The sequence below is a fragment of the Chironomus tepperi genome, unplaced genomic scaffold (genome assembly GCF_022539635.2).
Source record: "Chironomus tepperi strain 1889 unplaced genomic scaffold, CSIRO-AGI_Ctep_v1 contig_163, whole genome shotgun sequence".
Taxonomy (NCBI): domain Eukaryota; kingdom Metazoa; phylum Arthropoda; class Insecta; order Diptera; family Chironomidae; genus Chironomus; species Chironomus tepperi.
The window spans coordinates 608,102-635,598 of record NW_027226285.1 but is presented as its reverse complement, the minus strand read 5'-3'; the positions used below and the strand labels follow the sequence as shown (position 1 = coordinate 635,598).

Below are 27,497 nucleotides of genomic sequence, written 5' to 3'. Positions count from 1 at the left end.
TACAAACAAACCCCAAGAGGCAGCATCAATACCATCCCAAAAATAGATTGTCATGTCTGTCAATAATCACTACAAATAAATGATTCTCAAGTAGATTTACCTGCTCAATTCAATACTTTATCCTCATTTATCTTTAATCTCTGAACTTTATCAAACAAACAAACAAGACAGAAAGAAATAAAGGAAAAATCAATGATACTTGATCCAACTGACATAGAAACACCTTATTTATTTCATTACAGATAAGCCTGTTGACTGATAATTATAGTTTATATTTCAACAAAACCGTATCAACAGATACGGGTGAATATAGTTGTATTATAAATGATAGACACAGTCCTGAGTCAATAATTGACCTACTGATTCAAGGTAAACACTTGAAATGAACGATTTATTTACTAAAGAATAGAGTTTGCTTTACTGCTATGCTTTTACGTCCATTGTGTATTATCCAACTCTTGCTATCATCATCACATACATACAATAAATGGACACAAAGCACGCAGTTAAGGAATTCTGTTGTATTGATAGCATTTCTAATGCTTATTCTTTTTTCTTTTATGTTTACAGACGTACCTGCTCCACCAGAACGTCCATTAATCACGTATTTTACATCTCGTCAAGTGAATTTATCGTGGGCTCATTTACAAGACTCAAGAAACGATCCTGTCATAGATTTCATCATACAGATAAGGTAACATTTATTACCATTCCATTTATACTTCCATATACAAGCCAACACGGGCACATAACAAGGCAAAATTGCTATCATTATTTCTGTTTAATTACCTTTCCATTCTTCCTCTATTTCTCCTCATTCAAATAATAATAATAATCATTATAATTATTACAGCTAGTAAATAATGTTGTTGTTTGTTGCCCGTCCGTTTTACGAAATAATTTTTCTTTTTCTCACTTTGCCTACATTTATGTTTTACTGACGAGTCTGGCGAAGGAAGCGAGTTTTTGTATTTTGTTTTTCGTATCCTGATATGATTAAAAATGTGTAATGAAATGTGCGTTAAAAAGTTTTTTTTTGTACGTTTAAAGGGGAAATTTTTATGAGTGATGTGATCCCTGCTGAGTCTTTTTTTGTCATGCACTTTTTACGACATGGTAATTAGAGATTCTTATCATGGAGTTTTTGGTGTAATTTTTTTAAAAGTTGGCTTTAATGAAAGATTGGGACTGTTGATAGCTAGACAGGGATAGCTTATGATTTAGAGCAGTGGTAAGCAACCTGTGTGTTGCGACACATCTTGATGCCTAGCTGCAAACCGAAGAGAACATCGCATGCGGTTAATGGCACTTGCAGGAAATGTTGATGGCACTCTAGAGTGCCGTGGCACACAGTTTGAACAACACTTTAATTGGATTGGATTTAAATTCGAAAGTATGTCATATATGGCACTAGAGACAGCAAAAAGCACCTAAATCCGACTAGACTTGAGACTTGGAATCAAGCCTGGGTGGTTTAGTCAAAGCTCTTACTACTACGCTAATGCTGCTTTTCCGCTGTCATCCTAGATCCAAATAATCTCAACAAAATCATCATTCAAAAAGCCCAAAAGACTTCAGAATCACTCAACTACCATTATATCATAACAAGTCCTTTATTCCTAGTGCTGATTGTTTCCAAGCAAAAAAAAATGAAAATCCTCTCTAAAAATCACAAAGCTACTTTGGGACATTTCATAATTCTACTGTTTATCTACATTGTAGCCATAATAATTCCTTTTATTCATCCATAGCTGCAGACCACTTTTACAAAAGGATTATTGTTGCACCTAGCCAACAACAAAGTTTCATTCATTCCATAAAAAAAGCATAAAAATAAGCTTAAAATAGGAGGAAATAAAAAGAATCACTTAATACATTCGTGACAAAAGACTTGAAATAACAAAGAGCAGGCGAGGAATAATCACGAGTGAAAAAAAGGAATTTAAATTTTTTATATCCGTCATATTTCTCATTTTCTCTCATTTGACATCATTTGTGCATTGCCTTTATTACGTAAATATTTTAATTGCTCAATAAAAGAAGCAAAAAAAAAAAAGCAGTACGAGGAATGAATGAAAAGTGTTTTCTTTCCATTTCCTTTCTTTTCTCTTGCTCATTGCTATACAAATAATTTAATATAACACACGCATTAAATTTTATAAGTGCGTACGCATGACAGGATCATTAGCGAGTGATGTGAATATGTGTTATATGTGCGGTATAATTTTCATGCATAAAGTGTCGAATGTGGTTGGGAATGTAAATTGAGGATTTCTTCATGTTGAGGTCAACTTTAGTTTTGATGTAAGATTCGGAAGTACTTGAACTGTCTGAATGTCTGGGTGACTTAGACACCAAAATGACACAAAGACACAACATAGACACGGCATAGACACGACATAGACACGACATAGACACGACACATAGACACGACATAGACACGACATAGACACGACATAGACACGACATAGACACGACATAGACACGACATAGATACGACATAGATACGACATAGACACGACATAGACACGACATAGACACGACTATAGACACGACATAGACACGGACATAGACACGACATAGACACGACATAGACACGACAAAGACACGACATAGACAACATAGACATAACAAAGACACAAATGACGCCATGACACGACATAGACCCATCAAAACCCTGCCAAGCCTCGCACCTGACATAACTTCTACAACTTCTTCTGATGCTGTTGTATGTATGTTTGATAGCGAAGGTCGCGCTTCATAAATACAATACCTCTTCTGCCATGTCCTTTCTATACCTTTCTCATTTTCATTTCTATACCTTTTCTGAATGAATGAGGTGATGTTGGATGAGGAAGAAGCAAAGACGGCTTTTGTACCGTACCTACTTTCATAACACTCGAATGTGCTTTTTGCCTTTTTCTTCATATTTTTTTTCTCAATTTCCACACCACCTCACACGTTCTCGCAGTTTTTTATGGTTCACATATAATTTATGATTTATGCGTTTTTCGGCTGTTTACTTCAGCAGGGGCACCAGAAAATAAAGATATTAAGAGAGATTTTTCATTAGACTTTTGTTCCTTTTCACCTTTTCATTCCACTTCCTCCTTTTTTGTTGGCAGTTTTCCACTTTTCTCGTCGTCATTCATTATAAATTGACTACTTGCCTTTAATACAGGCACACTTATTATGTAGTTATACTGAATAAGCTGAATAATGTCAAGAAGATAATTTTATTTAATTTTCGCATTTGAGGATTTAAATTCTTAAGATGAAAAGACTTTAGAGGGTGCTGGAGGCAATGGTGTCTATAGACAGGCTTATTTAGAGTCGTCAGCACACACAAGGGCGTAGACAGCTCGACCTACTACACCTAAACTAGTCCCTGGTGCACCACTGGATACCCTAACTGCAAGTAACCTTTCCAGGCTCACAGCACCTGAAAAATTCAGCTTCAAACACTTCCAATGCAAAATATAAAATCAAATTCACTTGGTGCCACGTCATAAACAAACATTTTTACTAAGAACAAAAAAAAACACTTGACGCATCAAAAATTATGAAACTACCTTGGTATGTAATCGTATCCGGCAATAACAAGCAATGACGACAACACATGCTGCCACCAATTTATTTTTTGTTCCTCATTCCCACTTTAGATGGGTTCTTTTGAAACAAATAGTGTTATTGGTAATATTATGTCTGTAAGTTTATTTACATTGGTTGTTCTTGTTGGAATGTGTGCTGTAAAGTTTGTGTTTTTGGTGATTGTAAACATTGAGTGATGCAATTTAGATTATTTGATTTTGATGTCACACTTTTTTGAAATCAGGCTGTAATGTGATGATTCAGAGCATGAAAGCAAATCCACAATTATGGATACACAAATGAAGCTGGTTCAGCTATAGAGCTATTGAATGGTCTGTTAGAATGTATGGCATCAAATGGAAGCTATATGGGCTGCTTTACATTCTCATCGAGGCAGCCCCTATATAAAGTCAGCTCCTTTTGATGTTAACAAGAGAGGTTTATCGGAGGCTTAAAAGCGCGATTAGGAGTCTTCTTCATTTGTGCCGCTCGGATATGAAGTCGATTCGACTTTTCCATACAAACTCAATCCGACTTAGAGCTGTGAATATCCAAATAGTTTGATGGACGTCCATTACAGCCATTTTACCATCTCTTTGTTAACTAAACTTGATAAATGTAGACAACACTGGATTACAATTCAAAATACCCGACAATGAGCATTGACATTGATTTTCCAACTACCACATATCCTTATCAATCAGGTCACACGACTGTGCATTCCATTCATCATACCAATAGTGTCGAATATAATTTTGAAGCTTAATGCTCACACCCATATCGATAAAATGCGTTCATGTCTGCAAATTCATTACCAAAAAAACTGGCAAAAAACTCTCAAAAAATTTCACTTTCCCTTCCAAAAAGTGTTTTTTATCGAGACCGTAATCAACAGCAACAACAACAACAACATCTTTGGTTCTTATGGTTCTCAGAAAAATTTTTTTTTATGCTTATACGTTAAAAGATTACAGGAGTGATAACAGAACGACTGAAAAGTTTTAACGAAAATATAATTTATCAGTTTATGACCGCAAGCTCTTTTCCCTTTCCTATCCCTTTTCTGTCCCTTTAACTCATACTTTTTTATTAGTAATGTCACAAAATCAATTTTCCATCCTCTGGCTTGTTTGACATGAAAAAATAATAACAATAATAATAAAATTCCATTTTTTGTGTGCCTTTTTCTTCTTCCTTTAAACTCTTAAAAAATAAAAAAAGGTTTGGTGAGAATGGTGCTTGGGATGAATGCCCAGAAGTTCACACAAACAGCAGTGAAGCATCATATGTTGTACGAGGTTTAAAGCCATTCACTGTTTATAGTTTTCGTATTCTAGCTGTAAATAAGTTAGGCGTTAGTTTACCATCAAAGGAATCGTATTACATTTGTACATTACGTGAAGGTATGTATAGGGAATTGAAGGTGTAATTGAGTCGTATTGGTTGACATATCCGGATAGCAATACAATATGAAGGGAATATGTTAATTAAAGGCTAAAAGTTTATTCTGCTTGATTGTTGACTTGCACGAGAGACTTGAAGCACTTTTGATTGTATAATGAATTGATTTTTCGTGTTTTTGGTCTCTAATTAAGAAATGAAATAAGCAGAGCTGATATGATTGACTTTTGTAGTTTGTTGGAACTTTGGGGTGTTGCGACATTTATAAATGACGTCCAATTTTTAAGATTTAAAGCTATTTAAAGTGGTTTTGTGTGACAAACTAAGTCAGTCACTTATGAATCTTGACGACACTTGTGAATCCTGACGTCACTTGTCAATCAGCCCCAAAAATTTAAAATTTGTTCCATCTCCCCTAAAGTGCTTTTCATCATAATTTACCTTAAGTTTGCACTTTTCAATAAATAATTACATGATGTAGCAATCTTTTGTATATTTTACAAGGAATATATCCATTAATTAAACATCTCAATATGGATATGAGTATCTCATCTTATGACAATATAGTTTTACCATAACTACATAGCATCCCTTTCGTATCCTCAACTGATTCATACAAAGCAAATTATGTTAACAACGTTTCTATCATTTAATTAAATTACAGCACCAGTGGGCAAACCAACAACAACTGTAGGTGAGTGTCATTGTATTTATATATGGATATCGTAAAGTAATTATACGTATCTAAGGAAGCATAATCTCCTCTATTCAACTGCAGTGAAGAACAAAATTGTACTCAATCCACCCATTTTCTTATATTCTTATTCACTTATAGCACATAACACATCATCAACATCAGTGAGGATATCATGGAAGCCGCCTACACTCGACACAATACATGGCGAATTTCTCGGATATAGAATCACTTATCGTGCTCGTGACAAACAACCAGAAGATATTAAAGAGATTTATATAAGAGATAGTAGTGTTGAGGTATGCTTCTCACTTCCTCGCCTCTCGGGAGGGATTCTATGAACATAATATAATTAATTTGAGTTATGATTTTGTTTGCTGATACTTTTCTCTTCATTTCTTTTGTGTCTCGATCCTTCGCTGCCTACACTTTTATTGAGTCGCGGCGTTGAGAATCGAAAAACAAAAGGAAGAAGCGAACCGCATTAGGAGAAAGTAAAGCAAAACAACAGAATTGACGACTCGAATGAATAAAATTTAATTTATTTTCGTTTTCCTTTTTTTTCCTTCGGTCTATTTAGAGTCATGAAATAACAAATCTCGAGACATTTACACAATACTTGGTGTCGGTACAAGTCTTCAACCCTGAGGTATGTTTTGATTCGTATTTCTGTATAGGTTCTTTTTTTTGTCGTCTGTGATATACATCACGTAGATTTTTGCGGTTTTTGATTAACATTTGGGAAAATAAAGCGAGAATGAAATCTTATTGTTGAAGTACTTTTGTAGTTTGTGGTGTCGCAGAGTTGATGATGGATGGAACTTTAGAGAAGTACAATTTAATTACGAATTAATGAGGCAGTTGTTTGGTTTTAGCTATTTGAATGATCTGTCTTTTCCATTTTCCCACAACAAAGTCTTGATGGGACTCTCTCATTTCCTATGAGTTTTCGAGTCACTTGCTTCTACCTGAGCTATCGGGGTTTTTTAAAGAGCGTTGCATAAAGCACACTTTAACAGTCTTATCGTATCCCGTACTCATTACCACAGCTCTTGACATTCAGTTTCCACATTTGTTCATCTTTAGACCTCTCAGATTGCCTTTCTGTTCATTCATCCTTCTGTCTGACAGTTTTGTCGGTTTATCTGTCTTTGCGACTGCCTGTTTGACTGTCTTTGATTGCCTGACTAACAGATAACCAATTGTTGCATTTCTGTATCAAAATTCATGCTCTTTGTCTGTTAGGGTAGTTCATCCCGACAGGCAAATTACACTGACTTCCTTCAGTATGAGCTTTTTACTAGTCAGATGAAAATTTCAGGCCCTAGGACCAAAGATACAGAACTGACCTTAATCGCATATTTTTCAATTTTGATGACTTTCGATCAATTCCTAAATATTGACATTAGACTCAAAAATAACCAGTCCCAACTCTGCCACCCGTACGCTTATTTAACTTCCAACACATTAATTTCAATGTCTCATCATGAAAGTGAATAATTAATAGAAGAAGAAAATTAAATCTTTTTGATATTGTGTTGCCAAGCTTCATTCTCAATTTAAATTAATTTTTGATTGAAATGTGATTTATTTATTTTTTTTTTACTTCTTATTCTTATTAAAAAGTTTCTTTATGAAAATTAAAATGATTTCTATTTTTATTAACAAAACAGGGTCCTGGACCAGCAAGCACTGTACTCATTATGACTGATGAGGGCGGTAAGTGTCATAGTAACGTTACTTTGTAACATTTTTTAAAAAAAGCAGAATTTTTTTCATGTTGACGGTATAATTAAATTCTATTGTGAGTGGCATTTGTGTCACTGGCAATGGCAATGCTAACATTGTTGCTTTGTGAAATTGTTGAAGAAATTGAATTAAATTTACGACATTATTTTCTTAAATTAAATGAGAAAAGTCGTTGGCAATTGATGTAAGATTTACGGAGCTTGAGGAGTTCTGATGTCAGTTTTAAGGGCATTCAGCTGGGTTATTGGATGATTTTGTGATCTGTACATCTGTACAGGTAGTTGCATATAGACACAAAGCTGCTATGAAGCTATCAAATGACCCCCAATTCTAAGTGGCACAAGTTGTTCATGGCAGCCAGATACCCGATTGGATCCGTCATTTATGAAGGACCCCAGAATCATCAATTAAGTTCTCAAAATTGACAGAAAAATGCTGAACAAATAAATCTTTAGAAATTATCGACAGAATAGTAAACATCACTTCAATCGTGTTGGAACTAATGTTTCTGAAAATAATACCAAACTTGACATTAATAGCTTTAGTCTTCTAGTTCTATTCTACTTAAGTAAATTTCCTGCGCGTTAATCTACCACTTGACATATAAAATTCATCACTTTCAGGGCTGTTTATGTTAAGATATGCGTGATATTATGACATGCTTGTATGTTATTTATTGCAAATGGTGAATATTTCTCTTTTTGCCTGTCAACTGTTCTGTACTGCTCCAATGACCTTAATAAATTCTCCTCAGAATTACAGCCAATAATCGTTTCTGAATTTGACAAATGTTCTTATTTCGACATTCCTATTTGACAGGCGAGAATAAATTTCTTGATATAGATTTTTTTTGTGTCAATTTTATTGATTTTTGTGCTAACTTATGGAGATTAAAAGGAAGTTGACATGTTTATTTTTAGACAGGTCTGGTATTGATTCATATGTTCAGTGACGAAATCAAAGTTTGGATGTAAATATGGCATAATATTGATGTTGAATAGGATGAATTTACTAAGTCATTGTTGGCCAAGCTGTGTGCCGTGATACACCAGTGTTGTCCAAAGTGGGAGTCGTGGCACGCTAGTGAAGTCCAAATTGAGAAGAGCGACACACTAGTTGGACTTGATTTACGAGTGACCAAAACCCAAATCATCTTCTACCTTTCCAAATCCCTTGTCATTCATAATGAAATCTTCATAAAAAATTTAAAAAATTTAAAAATTTTCAAAAAAAAAAAAATTTCAAAAATTCATCATTTAATCATAAAATCTAAGCACAATAAAGAACTTTTTCAATAAATATTTACAAGATAAAAGAATTTTAGGATCATTGAAATGAAAAAAGTTGTTCTTTTTTTCGTCTGATGAATGAAATTTTTCAATCCTTATAATTTAAAGTAAATTTTTTTTATTAAAAATTCATCCCCACGAGGTTCTTTTATGATTCAATGAATTTTTCGATATTCTCATTTTAAATTATTCAGTGGGTGAGAATATATATATACTTTGTGAGGGCAAATAAGGCAAGATTTTCAAGAAAAAAAAATTGATGCAAGGCGGAATATTTAGATTCTAAATGTAGTCGACAATTTAAATAGAAAAATATTCAAATTTTATTGCAGATAACATTTATTTTTGTGTGCATTTATTATTCATACCTCAACCACGCGCAGATAAAAGGCAATCATTTAAATATGTGAAATTCATAATGTTACGTCCTAATAGTGAATTTAGATTATTTCAAAAGATCAAGTAGGAGACTTAGAATATTTCGGAATAGTCACAAATTGGTTACTTGCTTTGGTGGATGTACATATCAGTTGTGATCAGTCAGATGTCGTCTGAAACATGCCTTATTGACAGATTCCTTCTACAACTATTTAGACGCCCTTGTGACCTTTCAATGTCAGACTCCAGTAAGACTTGAAGACCATATTAAAAAAGCATCTCTACAGATTTTCTTATAACATGTCTAGCACATCTAATTCCTGTCAAATCGATTTGCTGATCCAAAATTCGGCTACAGGCCAATTTGACTCGCAATAGATGCTAAGATTCAGTTGAAATCCTGCACCATGTCAGAGTCATGCCGGCCTGGCCGGTCTGATTCTTGATTTTTGTTCGATTAACAGACTTGTGCTATTTGGCTAACTAATACTCAAGTTCTAGCTAATAAAGACACCACCCAACAACTACAGCTCTAGTGGGATTCAAACCTACACATATTAGGTAGCATGTGAAGTCTTCTTACCTTCTGAGCTACCAGGGATTGCTCAAGGAGTGTGACACATTGCTCACTTAAATCTTTTTCAATCCACAATCCTTATTGTTTGGCTATTACTGTTGCATTTAGTTAATCCATCATTCTAGAGCCACAAAATCAGTAACTCACCATCCCCTGAAACACAACATGTCGGCATGTGCAAAAAAAAAGAAGTTTACAAACCTCAATAAAGTTTTTTTTTCATCTTCTTAAAGCTTTTCACATTTTTCATCCCATTCAAAGGCAATCATTCATTCGAGCGTATGTATGAAGATGAAAACATAAATTCTTATCATAATAACTCACTGAATTCATTTAAATATTCTCTTTATAGATGATATAGAAGATTCTCTTTATCGTCTTTTCATTCATAAAAAAAAGAGAAAGTCTTCTTTTAAAACTTTTTTTTTACGGAACATCAAATGGTGGAAAATTTCTCTTTTATCAAAAGCTCACAGGTGTTCATTCTCATGTCTTAAAAAATAAGAAGACTCCTCTTTTATTTTGTACTCAGTAATTTAATCGCTTGAATGAAATGGGAAATCAAATGAAAATATTTTGACGTGAAACTTTTTAAATGCAATTTAATATTGAGTTGTTGTAGATTGACGTCATTTGCCTGAACTGGAAAGTAGGTTGATTCCATTTTTATACCAATTGTGGTTGGCAAGATGAGGGGAGCAAGATGAAATATTAATAGCAAAAATGCATAATAAAGTGCAATTAAGTTATATTTAATATTCATACAAAGGAACAGCATCAAAGGCTTTAGAGTCGCTGTTCAAGGATATAGACAAGAAATTTGTTGGGGCGTGCTAGGTAGGTGAAGTTTGGAATCTTAAAACTCACTTGTTTCTCTCTTTAAGAGCTAAAATGACGTACTTCTATCCAAAAATAATCTAATTCGCTCTTTTGGTCTTTATGCTACTTAAATTAGTCACTTATGGTCAGCCTAAGAACAACCGTCTCTTCCACCTAGAACACAAGATTTAGAAGAGTTCAGATTTTCGGGACTAAGCTCCTAATTCTGAGCTTTCAGAGGTTATTCGACTATATTGGGAAAGTACCCCTTTACCCTTACATACTTAATTAAACATACCATTGAAAGATCATTACAAGAATCCAACACTAACATTAGGTCACCCCAAAAAGCACAGAGTATAGAAATGACTAAAGATTCAGTGCCAATCCAGTTTAATTCTCACCAGATTCAGTAATATGATTTTTACTTATTCTACGCTACGGTACCTTCCAAGCTCAATGCCATTATTTGTCATGTGAATATTCAATTATTTGGCAAGTGAATATATTGCCCTTTTATTTTAAAAGAAGCTTAGTTTATTTGTATCCTGAGTTCCATAAATATCGAATATAATTTTGAGTAAAATGCCAATTCTATTTTGGAACCAAACCTTCTTCAAAACAGACACCCTCGAGTGTCAACAACTCCCTTTAAATATTCAATATTTATTTTAGTAAAACGCGACAAGAACAAAAATTTGTAAGCAAGACGGAAATAAAATTTAATGATTTATATAGCAACTGATGTTACAGTCAACATGAAAATGAAGTTAATAATTTAACCAAAAGTTAATCAATCATTTCTCTTCTTCCTTATTTTATATCCATCATACAATTCAATTCAATATCATCCATCCATCCTACTATAGTTCCATCAAAGCCACAAAACGTTCGAGTACTCGACATAACATCAACGACAATAAAAATATCATGGTACGAGCCAGAACGTCCGAATGGTGTCATTCATGCATATCGAGTGTACTATGTATTCCTAAATCAAACGCTCTTGCATCTGCCAATGCTCAAGAATGATGCTTCCGTTGGATCTCCATTTCATTATACATTAATTAATTTGAGTAAGTAATTTTCTCTTTGATTTTTATGAATGATATAGACATACTCAATAACATTAATGTCTAATGATGTCCAATTTCCCTATTTTTTTCTATATAGAACCATACACAGAATATAAGATAATAGTTATAGCATTTACACTCAAATATGATGGCGAACCATCAGATCCAGTGATACAACGAACAGACATTGCCGGACCGAGTGCACCGCAAATAATTAATTTAACATGCCATTCACAGGATGCGATCTTTTTGCAATGGCGACGACCGACGTCGTTCTATAATTCGATAGACTTTTATGTGATAAATTATAAAGAGAATTCATATAGCAACTATCAGCAAATACAACTTAATACATCGTCATCATATCCAGAAACGGCGGTATGAAAGCCACAGACAAATTTTTTATATATTTTATGCTGTACATTTTTATTTGAATAACTCATTTGATGATGCTTGCTTGGTGGTAGGAGGTTCAAGAGTGTGGGTTACGGTGGAAATCTGAGCAGAGATATCGTCTCTTAGTGGTGATGATTTTATGCAGAAATTGCTCAATTCAACAAGTATATGATGCTGCTTAATTGAAGAACTGAAATATTATATTTAATTTCATGATAAAATATACAGTAGCGCTCAAAAGTGTGCGACCAAGCTAAATTTTTTGATAATTTCATTGAAAAAGTACCTTAATCTCAACCAAATCTCTTCAAATTTTTACAGTAAATCTGTTTTTGCATGAACTTTCAAAAAAATAATAACTTTTGTACTATATTTAAGTAATTTGAATAAACGGTTAAATATTTAAAATCGAGAGCGCTCAAAAGTGAGCGACCAGCAACAAATGATTGAAAAATAAGCATAAATAGCAATTTGTGACATCTTTAAATAACGAAAACATAAAATATGAATAATATTCTTTATTTATGAGCAAAAATTTTCCACCCACAATACGTATTTTTCTCGATTTTCCAAATTCAAAATGGCTGCCATTTTTTACAATTTTTAACCAAATATCTCTGATATTTTAGCACTAAATTAAAATTTCTTTACTAATTTATGTTATATTTACGATAAGCTTTCTGCACATGTATAGATTGTTATGGAAAAAGTGGAATTTAGTACAAATTTTTGAAAAAATATTTTTTCTTTGACGATTTTTTCATCGTACAAAATATTCAATTGAGAAAATCTTTTTAAATATTGCGGAAATATATGACTTTTTGGTACCAATTTATTACATTTTGCATGTACAATAAGATTCAATTAGCTCCAGTTCGCTAAAAAAATTATCCAGTGAAAAACAAACCATCAAATGGTTGGTTGTGTGATGTGCTCAAACCAAGAAAAAATGAAATTTTCCAAAATTTACTTTCTGCCTAAGTTTCTAAAGAAATCTTTATTTTTAATGTTTATAAATACTAAAACCAACCATTTAAATAGATTTTTTCAAATGGATATTACATATTTTGTGGTTTTGGAAAATTTCATTTTTTCTTGGTTTGAGCACATCACACAACCAACCATTTGATGGTTTGTTTTTCACTGGATAATTTTTTTAGCGAACTGGAGCTAATTGAATCTTATTGTACATGCAAAATGTAATAAATTGGTACCAAAAGTCATATATTTCCGCAATATTTAAAAGATTTTCTCAATTGAATATTTTGTACGATGAAAAAATCGTCAAAAAAAAATATTTTTTCAAAAATTTGTACTAAATTCCACTTTTTCCATTACAATCTATACATGTGCAGAAAGCTTATCGTAAATATAACATAAATTAAAAGAAACTTTAATTTAGTGCTAAAATATCAGAGATATTTGGTTAAAAATTGTAAAAAATGGCAGCCATTTTGAATTTTGAAAAACGAGAAAAATACGTATTGTGGGTGGAAAATTTTTGCTCATAAATAAAAATATTATTCATATTTTATGTTTTCGTTATTTAAAGATGTCACAAATTGCTATTTATGCTTATTTTTCAATCATTTGTTGCTGGTCGCTCACTTTTGAGCGCTCTCGATTTTAAATATTTAACCGTTTATTCAAATTACTTAAATATAGTACAAAAGCTATTATTTTTTTGAAATTTCATGCAAAAACAGATTTACTGTAAAAATTTTAAGAGATTTGGTTGAGATTAAGGTACTTTTTCAATGAAATTATCAAAAAATTTAGCTTGGTCGCACACTTTCAGAGCGCTACTATATCATGACTGAAGTTTTTAATTTTATGTGCTGATAATGACATTGACGATGTCATTTACACTCGAGGAGGTTAAAAATTTTTAGAGCTTTTTGAATCCTTTATTTCATGAAGAAAAATACCTTTTAGTGTGTAATTAGAACTTGAATGAGTATGCCTTCGTTGAGAGGAATTTGAACAGCCAAAAGTTTTATTTGATTACTGTTTAATGATGGAGGTTTTGGTGATGGGTAGCTAGATGATCTTTGATTTTAGAAGATTGTAGGCTGATATTGTAATTTTAGGTTATAAAAGTTGTCTCAAGTGATTCAATAAGGTTAAACTCTCTGATTTTGCAAATCTCTTTAAAAATTGGGGCAAGTTCAGAAATAATCGAATATTTGTGAGCGATACCGAGACCGGGACTGATACCAAGACAGGGACCAGTACCGAGACAGGGACTAATACCGAGACAGGGACCAATATCGAGACAGGGACCAATACCGAGACAGGGACCAATACCGAGACAGGGACCAATACCGAGACAGGGACCAATACCGAGACCGATGCCGAGACCGATGCCGAGACCGAGACAGGGACCGGGTTTGAAACCGAGATTCCGAGGAAATGCATCAAAGTCTTAACCTCGATCTCCGTACCACAAAAAACTTTGAACTACCCTGCTTCAAACCATTCAAAATTCAACTCAATACCTTTAAATCCCAAACAATCAGCCATCCTACAACCTTCAATATACAGCGAATAAAAAAGAATCTCTCAAATTTCCACTTTCAATCTCCTTTTTCTCACCCGCCAACATCACCTTTTGAGCTTTGCACCTTATCCTTTTGTAATTATGTACCGTTTCGTAACATGATGTTACATCCAATGAAAAAAATACTTTATAAAAAAAACTTTTTAAAAAAACCTCGTTTTTCGCGTGGACTAAAAAGTAAAAAATAAATTTTGTTTTGTATTGTAGAGAAATCGGTTTGAAAATTGAGACGACAGATGAATTACAACAAGTACCTTGATCTTATCGTATAGTTCTTCAACTTAAAACGAGGGCGCTAGTTAACAGAACTTCATCAAAGCTCTGCGCCCTAGTTTTAAGTTGTAGAACTATACGATAAGATCAAGGTACTTGTTGTAATTCATCTGTCGTCTCAATTTTCAAACCGATTTCTCTACAATACAAAACAAAATTTATTTTTTACTTTTTAGTCCACGCGAAAAACGAGGTTTTTTTAAAAAGTTTTTTTTTATAAAGTATTTTATTTTCAACTTTTTAGTCAAAAGATTATTTAATTTATCAAGTTTGAAGAACTAAGCTAGACCGATAGGCAAAGCTTCGCTTGGCATAAGTTTGAGGAACTAAGCTAGACCGATAGGCCAAGCTTCGCTTGGCATAAGTTTGAAGAACTAAGCTAGACCGATAGGCCAAGCTTCGCTTGGCATAAGTTTGAGGAACTAAGCTAGACCGATAGGCCAAGCTTCGCTTGGCATACGTTTGAAGGACTAAGCTAGACCGATAGGCCAAGCTTCGCTTGGCATAAGTTTGAAGGACTAAGCTAGACCGATAGGCCAAGCTTCGCTTGGCATAAGTTTGAGGAACTAAGCTAGACCGATAGGCCAAGCTTCGCTTGGCATAAGTTTGAAGGACTAAGCTAGACCGATAGGCCAAGCTTCGCTTGGCATAAGTTTGAAGAACTAAGCTAGACCGATAGGCCAAGCTTCGCTTGGCATAAGTTTGAGGAACTAAGCTAGACCGATAGGCCAAGCTTCGCTTGGCATAAGTTTGAAGGACTAAGCTAGACCGATAGGCCAAGCTTCGCTTGGCATAAGTTTGAAGGACTAAGCTAGACCGATAGGCCAAGCTTCGCTTGGCATAAGTTTGAAGAACTAAGCTAGACCGATAGGCCAAGCTTCGCTTGGCATAAGTTTGAAGGACTAAGCTAGACAGATAGGCCAAGCTTCGCTTGGCATAAGTTTGAAGAACTAAGCTAGACCGATCGCCAAGCTTCGCTTGGCATAAGTTTTATGAACTAAGCTAGACCGATAGGCCAAGCTTCGCTTGGCATAAGTTTGAAGGACTAAGCTAGACCGATAGGCCAAGCTTCGCTTGGCATAAGTTTGAAGAACTAAGCTAGACCGATAGGCCAAGCTTCGCTTGGCATAAGTTTGAAGGACTAAGCTAGACCGATAGGCCAAGCTTCGCTTGGCATAAGTTTGAGGAACTAAGCTAGACCGATAGGCCAAGCTTCGCTTGGCATAAGTTTGAGGAACTAAGCTAGACCGACAGGCCAAGCTTCGCTTGGCATAAGTTTGAAGGACTAAGCTAGACCGATAGGCCAAGCTTCGCTTGGCATAAGTTTGAAGAACTAAGCTAGACCGATAGGCCAAGCTTCGCTTGGCATAAGTTTGAGGAACTAAGCTAGACCGATAGGCCAAGCTTCGCTTGGCATAAGTTTGAAGGACTAAGCTAGACCGATAGGCCAAGCTTCGCTTGGCATAAGTTTGAAGAACTAAGCTAGACCGATAGGCCAAGCTTCGCTTGGCATAAGTTTGAGGAACTAAGCTAGACCGATAGGCCAAGCTTCGCTTGGCATAAGTTTGAGGAACTAAGCTAGACCGATAGACCAAGCTTCGCTTGGCATAAGTTTGAAGAACTAAGCTAGACCGATAGGCCAAGCTACACTTGGCATAAGTTTGAAGGCTTAAGCTAAACCGATAGGCCAAGCTTCGCTTGGCATAAGTTTGGGGAACTAATCTAGACCGATAGGCCAAGTTTCGCTTTAAATTATCAAAAAAAAGAGAATGCTTAAAAAAATAGACTGCTCATGCCAAGGCTTGAACTCTTGACCTCATGTTTGAGGCATTCTGCACTTTGTACTCTAACCATTATGCCACCACGTCATATTATTAATATAAAACAAAAGGCAATTCATAATATTAATAACAAAAAGGATTCATTTGATATTATTATTATGATTATAATTATTATCAAGAAATTTATATATTAGCTTTAAATTAGCTTATAATAACTTCTGATAATTAGGAATATTTTTTCGACACTTTTCAAAAAATTTAAAATTTTGTGTCAAAATGCGTGATGGAAATTATTAAACCCCAAGAAAACATTGGAAAATAGCTTAGAAAAGTATGAAAATGGAAAATTCTATTTTAAAACATTATAAATTATCAAAAAAGTATGAAAAAGAATTGAAAAAGTATGTCAAAGAAAGTTGGAAAATTTGAGACTTGAACCCTTGACCGACTTGGAATTTTACAAAATTTATCTTTTTAAGAGCTACGTAAAAGTTACGTACGTAAAATTTACGTAATACGTAAGCGTTTATTTTTTTAATTAATTAATTATAGCATAATTAAACAATATTGTGATTAACTAATGCTTGAATATTGCATTGTCATCGAGAATACACATGCATGAAAAATTTCAGCTCGATTGGAGCAGTAGAAGTGGTCGAAAAATCGATCGCAAGATTTGACCTCGACAAACAAACAAACAAACAAACAAACAGACAAGAAAGCAAGTTAAGAAAAACGAGGTAAAAAGGAGACGAAATGATGTCATAAAAGCCTTTTTTTAACTGAAAGAGATGAAAAACCTCTGTTACATAACCATTTACATCATTATAAAGCATATACGATAAAATTTCATGATTAAAGTAAAATTTTTATTTTCCAGTTTAGTTCACTTTAATATTGAATGCAGCATTTCAGTCATCCAGTCGGTAGCTTTTATATCAAATTGATTTTTTTCTTTCTTTTTTCTCTTTCCATGCTACTTCTTCATGTCTTGATGTACAGATAATTATTCAAAATCTCACAACATACAACGTCTACACAGTAAATGTGCAAGCAGCAAGCTCGAGTATCATCAATCCACGTCGCATACTGCTCGGATCACATTCAGCATCTCGTAAAGTAAGCCATACATATGTACAACAGGAGTATGAATTCCTCATTCATCTGCAAGAATTTCAGCTCATGTGCCTGTGTGTGCGAAAAAGCATTAATTTTAATTTTTTATACGACTACTACTGCCGGTATACATCGAGTCTAGATATGTTTTTTTATTCCATACTCATGCTATTCATAGCCTTGTTTTTTTGTGTGCATTGAGCTGTATACGCTATATGATGGCATGATTTTTATTAATTAATGTTTCTTATTGTCGCGAGCGCTGTAAAAAAGGCACTTTTAAAAATGATGTCGGAGATTTTGGGAATAAATCAAATGTCAGTCGCTTGTTCTATAGCAATTTTGCTCTCATTTTTGTGTTTCAACAATTGGACGACAAAAAGGACGTGTCGAAAGCTTAATGATTTATTTTTTGTTGTGTTTTATTGTTGCTGAATAAATGAGGGGGAAAAATATGCCGACAGCGAGAGAGGAAAAGTTAAAGGCATGTTGAAATGAGGAGGGACAATTATTTTGAGCTATAGTTTTTTTTTGTGGATCAAGTGCGTGTGACTCGTTTTTATGGGTCAATTTTAGTTGAGGGATTTTAGGCAAATAGCTGAGGTTGAGGGATGTTTATAACTGGATTTTGGGGACTTAATTTTAAATCCAGTATTAAGCGCTTTTGAGATCAGGTATAAGATCTTCGCTAAGTGCTTAAGAAGAGGATAAAGTGAGTTGTGAAGGCAGGGATATTAAATCAGCAGCTTTTTAAGTACATTCTAGCAATTTGGCAATTCTTTCAAAGAGTTGGATCCTTCTACCCCAGACTATGCCCATCAGAACCATATTTACGTTATATTGGACACTACGTAATATTGAACATCCCAATAGCAGACATTGTTTAAGAACGACCCCCTGCCTGCCACAAATGAAGCATTCCTTTTGATCTTTTCTTTCATTAATCAAAAGCTCATAAAAGCTCTTAAGCTTCCATTTTCTTAAAAGACCACAAATCAATCCAATTAAGAATTTCCATTAATTCAGTCTTAAAAGTCATAAATTCCATACCAAATGAGACCCAAAGAGCATATTGAGATGAAATTAATTTCTAAAAGCTTGTCTCATGCTGGCATCTAATGAGCACCACACAGGTCACATCGTAATCAACATTAACAGTTTTAATACACTTATCGTTCCTAATCTAATTGCAATTCTCACTTATTCTCGTACACAGATAACATTGCAACCGAATTGCGAAACAATTCAGCCATTATTGAGGCAATCAACGAGTGAATATGACATTCCTATCCTAGCAGCAATTGTGGGTAGCTTTGGCTTCATATTTTTCGTGCTGTTAATTATCCTATGGAGGTATGTAGACGTAGACATAACAGTTACTAAAAGTTTATATTAATGTTCATTTTCTGTGTATCAAATTGATGCTCATAAATCAACACTTAATAAACTCATTGTGTCAACTTTTCCATATGTCTATTCCCATCCATATATGCCTTGTGTATATTCAATAATGCCTACTTTTTTGGTCCATATATAATCAACAGAAAATGTTGCAGTACATCCAACTATCGAGAGCCATCATCTCCTCAGCAAACAAATCAGCCACAGACTGTTATTATCAATTGGGAGGCAAATGGCGTTGAGAAAAATGAGACAATTCATACTAATGGCGGACTTAATGGATATAATCATTCGAAAAATGTGTAGCATAACCCGTTTCTGTAGATTAGTCATTAGGATCTTTTTTATATGATTTTTTGGAGACGCAATATGTCGATTTAATTTGAGAATTTGAAGATTTTGTTTTGATGTGATAAAGGACTGACTTTGATGTTGATGTGCATTAAAGTGACAGAAGTCCTCAAAGGTTTCTGAAATAAGGATTTCATTTGTTGAGAGGGTCACGGGTACTCGGTTTGAGAGCAAATTTTTATAGATTAGAATTCGATCTAAAATTATGAGTTAATTATGTATGAATGGGGAACAGAGTTGGTATGCTGGTACCGGCCGTTTTCCGAGTATTGGGCAACTGCCGCCGTCAGAGCTCGAAAACGACTGTCCATCACCACCTTCTGTAAAGGGCGGTCGATGCCCAACGTTGGGACATCAGCAGAGCTTTAGATAGAAAAATTGAATATCTGAAGGTTGATCTGGACAGCACGTTACAACAAATATCGTTTATTGCCAACAAAATAGATCAAAAACAGTTGTAGCCCTATTAGGCAAATGGTACCTATTAACGGTCTCTTGGTCAGCGTTTATGCTGCTTTCAGGGCATAACCTTGACATCCTGACAATTTGTCGTGAACACGGCAATACTGCATACTCTAGTGGCTATGTTGTATGGTTCGATTGTCGGACAGATGGACAAATAGACAAGCGGATGGACAAAGGGTTGATAAATAAGAAACAGGTACATAGATGAACAAATGGTCAGTCAAATACCACTTTTAAGAAAAATCCGTTAAAAAACACCAAAACCAACAGCAGGTTGCAAAATAATCCCATTAATCCATTATTTCAAGCATAAAATCCCTCCTCATGCAATGAATTATCCATAAAAAATTTCAATGATTTTAAAATCTTTAAATCTCAAATTAAAAAGACATAAATATAACTCACATACGAGAGCACAAAATCGAGTCTGTTGATATTCACATTCCTCCATCCAATCCTTGATTTCTCTCTGTACATACCGATGTACATACAATTTTTTTTTTTGTAAATATAAAATGACGTAAAAAAGACATTGTGTAAATATGTTTTTTTTTTGTTTCTCACTCACTCTCTCATTAAATGGATGTAAACGCGGTAGAATGAAAACATTTAAAGCGTCGTCGTCGCTTTAACGAACCGTTAAAATGTGAAATAATGTGTGCATTATTAATAATATGGAATATGGAGTCATCACATGTAAAACAACATTTTTTATTCTAGATTGCAAGCATGATTGTGTGTTTTGTGGGGGGTAAAATGAACAAAAAAAAAAAGACAGAAAGTGATGATGATTATAAAGACATAACATAACGATTTTGCCGCCAATTAGACAGCTCAATGAATATGTAAACATAATTAGGCTTTTATGGAGTGCTGAACATTGCATTTCCACATGAAAAACTTTTTCATACTATCCTCTTATTACATTTACAATCATAATTACATATTTTAGCGCGTACAATTTCACACAACAAAAAAATAAAGCCTGAACAACCCCAATATCCACCCACACACAATTTCTCTTTCCATAAACCTTAAATACTTGATACAATCAAGTTCTTCAAATCAGCGGCATTTTGATGTGCTTTAAGTGTTTAACAAAATAAGTGAAAAAAAGAAACGTGAGCGAAGAGATTCAATTCTATTAATTTTCTATGCTTTTCATTTTTTATACAAATATTGATTTTTTCCATCACAATTGCTTCATTCCTCTTCAATTTCTTTCCATTTTGTGTCGAAATTTTCTTGTTTTTTCAGAGTTGGGGCGGGATTTATGGGAATTTTGAATGATTTGATGGATCAGGATTTCAATTTTTTGGGGTTAACTGAGGGTCTGAAGAGAGATGCATAGTTGCAGCCTTGTACGAGGTACAGCCGTAAACTGCAAGCTAGTGCATCTAAAATTCAGGAAATACTAGCCTGTGATTTTTGGCTGAATTCTTCAGTTTTTTTAGATTTGGCATCAGAAGAAGTTAAAGGCAGAAAGCACGATTCAAAGAGGTTAATCAATTCGAAATCCGGTACCAGACCTGCGTGATCCGAATGTTGCCGAGTTTAAATAGAATTCAGCAACAAGTCAAAGTCACTGTGGACTGGAATCAGATTTTGATCGACATGTATTAATCTTTGATTTTTTGATATTCGGATAAGGGATCTAATATGTGATCTATGTTGAGAATGTGAGGGTCAGGTTTCCCAGGTGGTCTTGGTCTCAGTCTCGACATCAAAACCCTTACGTGCAGGTGGGTCTAATTCTGATTAATGACATACTTAAATTACTGAATTGCATGATCTAAAATCAATGATAATCCTTTTAAGTCAAAGGATCATTACACCCCATCCATGACAGCCCCAACTCTGTAAAAATATTCTTGTCGATCCAACAGCTTTTCCTCGTTATTATTTCGATACCTATTTCTCTTATTCCCCCCTCTCCTATCTCATACCACACCTCTTTTCCTACTAATAGACGAAAAATCATTTCCTATTCTTAAAATATCCCCCAATCCTGAATAATGATGAAAAAAAAATCGGAAGAAAGAAACTCAATCAAAAACATATTTTTTAGGAAGACATAAAAAAGTTTTTTTGTGAAAATGAAGCAAAAAAGAGAAAGAAAGAAAAAGAAATGATTTGTAAATGCTCAGAAGAACACAAAAAACGAGAAATAAATATATTGAATTCCTTTTTTTATTCTGTAAATAAAACAAATGATGGAAATCTATTGATAGATGAACTCATAATGGACTTTTAATTGAATATGTCAATTTTTATTCTATTTTCAGGTTTTTCAGAAGGTTTAGGGACAGTGGTGGGCAACCTGTTGATGTGGCACATTCGAAAATTTCCATTGAACCGCCTGCCATGTCTATTTTTAGTCAATGCTTACCATTAGGTGTACCTTGACCCAAAAAAGGTTGTCCACCACTGATTTTGGCTAAAGACTTTGTCTCTTCATGAAATATTGATAAGATTGATAATTAAGTGATTTTTTTGCTGAGGGAGGGATTAAAGTTTATATTTGTCAATTTCTTTCTGTGCCTTATGGAATAAAATGAATTTTTGATGACTTTTTCAAAGATTATTTAATGAATTTTTGCTAAGATTGAACAAATGTTGATTTAGGAACAACTTGACAACTTCATCCAATTTATGAATGAATGTAAAGTAATTGAAATGTCGCTTCTGGGTTGCTATGACAAAAAGTTCAATTTAGAACAAAAGATGTTAAGGAACATTCGTACATAAGTACGATTTCTGACACTTTCTCTGAAATTTTCAAAACTTTACATCTTAAAGCTTCATACTCATTAATTTTTGAGTTTTATAATCAACCATAGCTCAAATGCCGTCCTGAAATTCCAAATATTAAGTTAAAGTCTCAATTATTTCAATTATTTAAACAGGTACAGTTGAATTTTATTGAGTCAGTTTAAAGATTTCAAAATTTACATCTTGGCGAAGACCATTCCGAAGAAAGCATCAAGAGTTGCGCCCCATGCAGCTTCAGCTCCAGCGAAATCGGTGTGAGCCTTCATGTAGCTAACGAAAGCTGAACGGAAGTTGTTCAATTGAGCGTGTGTAGCTCCACGTGGCTTGTGTGAGGCAACGAATGTGTTGACATCTCCTTCAATGTTTGGCAAGTCTGAGATGATCTTTGAGAAGAATCCGACGATTTTGTTTGCATGAGTAGCAAATTCAGCTGATCCCTTGATTGATTCGAGGTCCTTTCCAGCGAATTGTGAGAATTTGTCTTGGATTGATGAATCGGCTTTGAAGACGGCATAGAGGATGCCAACTGAATCTCCCTTAACACCAGCGAATGATGATTGGACTGTGCTGATTTGGTCAGCAGTCAAGGCTGAGGCAGCGGCGAAGCACAAGGCAAGAACGATGAATTTCATTTTGATTGATTTGTGAAGCTACAACTTTGAAATAAATTGAAGAACTGATTTATTCTTCTAATTGTCACTCTATTTATACTTAGAAGTTGTTTACCAAAATAGACCCGATCTTTTCTGATAATGCACGCACCAAAAATATTCTAAAAATATACAAATGATCATGCTTAATTTGATTATCTATGACGAGTGGGCATTCAGGCTCGTTTCTTGATTGATAATTGATATTAAAAAGAAGAAGTTGTTTAATCTTGTTGATGGTATAAGCTATAGTCAAGTGCTTTGTTATTACATGCTGAACAATTGCAATTAAGAGTTCAATTTGTAGTCTAGTTACTAAATTCCTTCGAGAAGATGCACGAGGGTCTAATGTCGCATCTATAGTTCGTCAACAGCTGGATCTGTCTTTAGATAACTTCAGCCAGCTCCTAATTCCCATCACTTTTGCATCGTTGCATTTAGACTATATTTACTTACATATTAGGGTTTTTATAGACTGTAACATTTCGCCTGATTGGTATTGAATGTCTTGTAAGTACCCCTAAATGTATACATCCTGTAAACCCTTCCCCAAGACTTCAATTTACCAAATGCCTGGAAATAGCGTTCTTATCATAAAAATAATCAAAAAAATCAGATTAAATTGCAAAAATGGATAGAATTTTATTTCCTAATTATTTGAGTTATTCCGATATCACTGTTATTAAGTTGATTTACATTTGGGCGAAGATCATGTTGAAGAATGTATCAAGAGTTGCACCCCATGCAGCTTCAGCTCCAGCATAGTCGGTGTGAGCCTTCATGTAGCTGACGAATCCAGCACGGAAGTTGTTCAATTGAGCGTGTGTAACTCCACGTGGTTTGTGTGATGAGACGAATGTGTTGACATCTCCTTCAATGTTTGGCAAGTCTGAAATGATCTTTGAGAAGAATCCGACAATTCTGTTGGCATGAGTTTCGAATGGAGCTGTTCCCTTGATTGAGTCGAGGTCCTTTCCAGCGAATTGTGTGAATTTAGCCATGATTGATGGATCAGCTTTGAAGACGGAGTAGAGGATGCCAACAGCATCTCCCTTAACGCCATCGAATGATGCTTGGACTGTGCTGATTTGATCAGGTGTCAAGGCTGATGCAGCGGCGAAGCACAAGGCAAGAATGAGGAATTTCATTTTGATTGGTTTGTGAAGTTACAACTTTGATTCAAATGCGAATGCAAACTGAATTGTTCTCAAAATTGCATCTCCTTTTATACTCAAAAATTTAAGATGCTCATTTGCAGATGATGATAAGGTTTTGCAATATTCATTCAAAAAAAGTTCCATTATTCAACGGTCATGTGAGTATGCATTGATTAAAGTTCAGTATACTTGCAGATTAAATGATTCTTCATATTTCTAATCTCCATGTCCTTCGTCACATACAATATTATTATCAGTCAAATATTCTGACCCGCATATGCTCGTGTATGGTACCTTACGTATTCGAATAGAAACATATGGCAGAGCATTTGTTTATACAGCTGGTATTAATTATTATAAAATATTTCATAACCGAAATTGATAAGGAAACTTTGTTGCTGATTTGGATGATTCAATCGATTATCGGAATGGTCTTTGATGCTTGAGATATCTATATTGATATGGATATTAAGAGACAGTCAATCAAGAACATCTTATCATTTTCTATAAATTCAGCATACGTTCTTTTAAAAACTATATTTAGAGCTACTTATGATAAGAACAAATGGGAATCTACTTGATTAAAATAAATAGGATTGCCTTAACTTGTCATATTCTCATTGTTTACTATCAAAATTAAAAGCATGAAAAATGACGTAGTTTAATTGTTTAAAGTGTCTAGTTTTTTAGACATGATGATGGGCACGACTATATGCTTATATTTAGAATAATTTTGATGAGATAAAGATTTTGTTGGGATTTTCATTTCAATGATGATTAGCCGGCGGTCATGCATATCACATCATTTGACTAAATTCAGCCTTATTTACAGCTAACACATTATTAGCACTTTCTAATCCGATTGGCATAATCGATCGGAAATCCCTCAGGTTGGTGTGACACTGATTGGTATGATTCAAATCTGCCTCTGACTTGGAGCTAGATTCGATTCATATCCGATGGCATGTAGAGTCACGCTTGTCTAGTGTTGAATTTTGCATCGGTTTGAGTTATAGACAATGATCGAGCTCATATGATACCGCAATAGCATCAGTGCATAATATCTGATTGTGATTAATATGATTTACCGATATCGGGGTTCCTAGGACTTCTCAGGTCCCGGTCCCGTCCGAGAAAGTATATAGTCATTATAGTCATTAATTTACTCAAACTCTAGGTTAACCTCTCTATCTAAAGCAAAGAAAACGTAGAATTAAACCATCAACTAGCAACAATTCACCATCATCATCATCTGCTCTTATGATAAGGTAAACAAATATTCAATCATAACAAGAAATGCTACCGTTGACAATGTCTTATCACTTATAATACTCTAAAAATAAATTTACTGCATTATGTTGAGTTCAAAAGTAAGATTCTATTCTTTGTACTTGTAGAAAGTCACGTAATCATATTTTTTGTAAGAATCATTTTCAGCCTTCATAACTTATTGCTATGTAGTTTAAGTCACTGACTGTATGCGATGACAACAAATAATTTCTTAATTTGTTGTTTACTGTTGTTAATTTATATTTGTGGGGATTATCATTGGGTATAATAAATTTGACCCATGGGACAATTACATGAAATTTATTGAATAACAAGTTACATAATTGCTGATAATTTGCATCAGCAGGGATGATATTTATTGTGCCAAAAATTTACAGTTACTTATTTGTTTGAATAATTTAAAAAGTCCATTTTTAAGCATCCATAACAGCATCAACTTTTTAAATCTAATGCAAGTTTGTTGCTCTCTATCTCATGATCGCAAGCTGCTTGCATCGCATGAACATCAATTTTTATATAATTTCGAACATTATCCCAATTTGTCTGTTAAAAATGTACATAAAAAGGCCATTGAGGGGGCAAATCTTATCTGCAGCAATACTGCACACGTTTTTCTGAATGTACATCCTATACGTCAGTCAATAACATGAAGAAAGTTGAATAATGAATCGATGATAAGGCATTTGGAGAGATTATGTAAGGATTTATTGATGGATGCAAATATTGATGCTAGATATTCAGCTTCTAAGGCTGAAAATAGCATCGACGTTCTCATTTCAAAGTCAAGGTCATATGAAGGAATCACACATCAGTAATACACATACATACAGCAATAAAACTATTCCCTTCTGTCCCGAAATATGCACGTCACCATTCACCAATACATCTGCTATTGATGGGAATTTTGAAATTCGTTATTTTCATTCTTCTTCGTGTTTATTTTTAGAAACTCAAAGTCGTTTCTTGAATTTCAGCCCGTATACGGCCGTATGAAATTTATGAATGATTGAATTTTATCAAAAAACTAGAAATTCTGAATTTTTTACATTTCATTGGCCATAGTGATCAATTGTGATCCATAGCCTCAGATGGCACCTAAAGCTGGCTCTATCGTTGGCTTTCGTCTGCCAATTTCCAATCCAAATTCAATACCAATTTTCTATACTTGATCTGAATAATACAAGTCCATGGGTTATCGATCCAAAATTCGGCACAATGTCAGAGCCAAGTTAATAGGAACACATGATGTCGGACTCTGACATTTTGTCTGCATCAGGTTAACGTGACTTTGGTGTGGTGCCGGATTTAAATCGAATCTGGCATCGAAACCAAAGTCTAATCGGTTATTGATCAATTAATTGATCGATTTATGCTATTCAAAGACTAAGTTCATATTTATTTTTGGATATAATGATAGGATTTATTCACCATAGTATGTACTTTAAAATTGCGATTGCAACAATCGAGATAATTCCAATTTAAATGATTTTAAAACAAAACAAACAAAAATTCTGGTATATTTTTAATCGGAATTATAAACAAAACACATAAGCTAATCAGAGTCAACTTGAAATTTTTGAATGTTATCAATTATGTACATGCATTCCAATTTTATTATGAATACAATTAAACATCTGCATATGAGCATCTCAATTTTTCGAGTATAAAAGGTGAAGTAATTTTGAGAACAATTCAGTTTGCATTCGCATTT

General features: G+C 34.1%; 3 protein-coding genes across 3 annotated transcripts in view; 1 reads left to right on the top strand and 2 right to left on the bottom strand.

Moving 5' to 3' along the window:
- LOC139088480 (putative receptor-type tyrosine-protein phosphatase mosPTP-1) overlaps positions 1-20,141 on the top strand; it is a 46,193-nt gene extending 26,052 nt beyond the window's left edge. Inside the window, exons 3-14 of the mRNA XM_070637722.1 lie at positions 243-369; positions 571-694; positions 4,813-4,994; positions 5,657-5,686; positions 5,828-5,985; positions 6,267-6,335; positions 7,360-7,405; positions 11,368-11,574; positions 11,672-11,952; positions 17,587-17,703; positions 18,917-19,053; positions 19,245-20,141. Of these exons, the coding sequence (XP_070493823.1) occupies positions 243-369; positions 571-694; positions 4,813-4,994; positions 5,657-5,686; positions 5,828-5,985; positions 6,267-6,335; positions 7,360-7,405; positions 11,368-11,574; positions 11,672-11,952; positions 17,587-17,703; positions 18,917-19,053; positions 19,245-19,407 (1,641 nt within the window). The 3' untranslated portion in view covers positions 19,408-20,141. The remainder of the gene's footprint in view (positions 1-242; positions 370-570; positions 695-4,812; positions 4,995-5,656; positions 5,687-5,827; positions 5,986-6,266; positions 6,336-7,359; positions 7,406-11,367; positions 11,575-11,671; positions 11,953-17,586; positions 17,704-18,916; positions 19,054-19,244) is intronic.
- Positions 20,142-22,802: 2,661 nt separating this feature from the next.
- On the bottom strand, positions 22,803-23,352 carry LOC139088451 (globin CTT-IV-like). The gene has a single exon (XM_070637678.1). The coding sequence runs from the start codon at positions 23,319-23,321 to the stop codon at positions 22,866-22,868; it is 456 nt and encodes a 151-aa protein (XP_070493779.1). The 5' UTR covers positions 23,322-23,352; the 3' UTR covers positions 22,803-22,865.
- Positions 23,353-23,956: 604 nt separating this feature from the next.
- On the bottom strand, positions 23,957-24,522 carry LOC139088525 (globin CTT-III). The gene has a single exon (XM_070637783.1). The coding sequence runs from the start codon at positions 24,485-24,487 to the stop codon at positions 24,032-24,034; it is 456 nt and encodes a 151-aa protein (XP_070493884.1). The 5' UTR covers positions 24,488-24,522; the 3' UTR covers positions 23,957-24,031.
- Between the last annotated feature and the right edge of the window lie 2,975 nt (positions 24,523-27,497).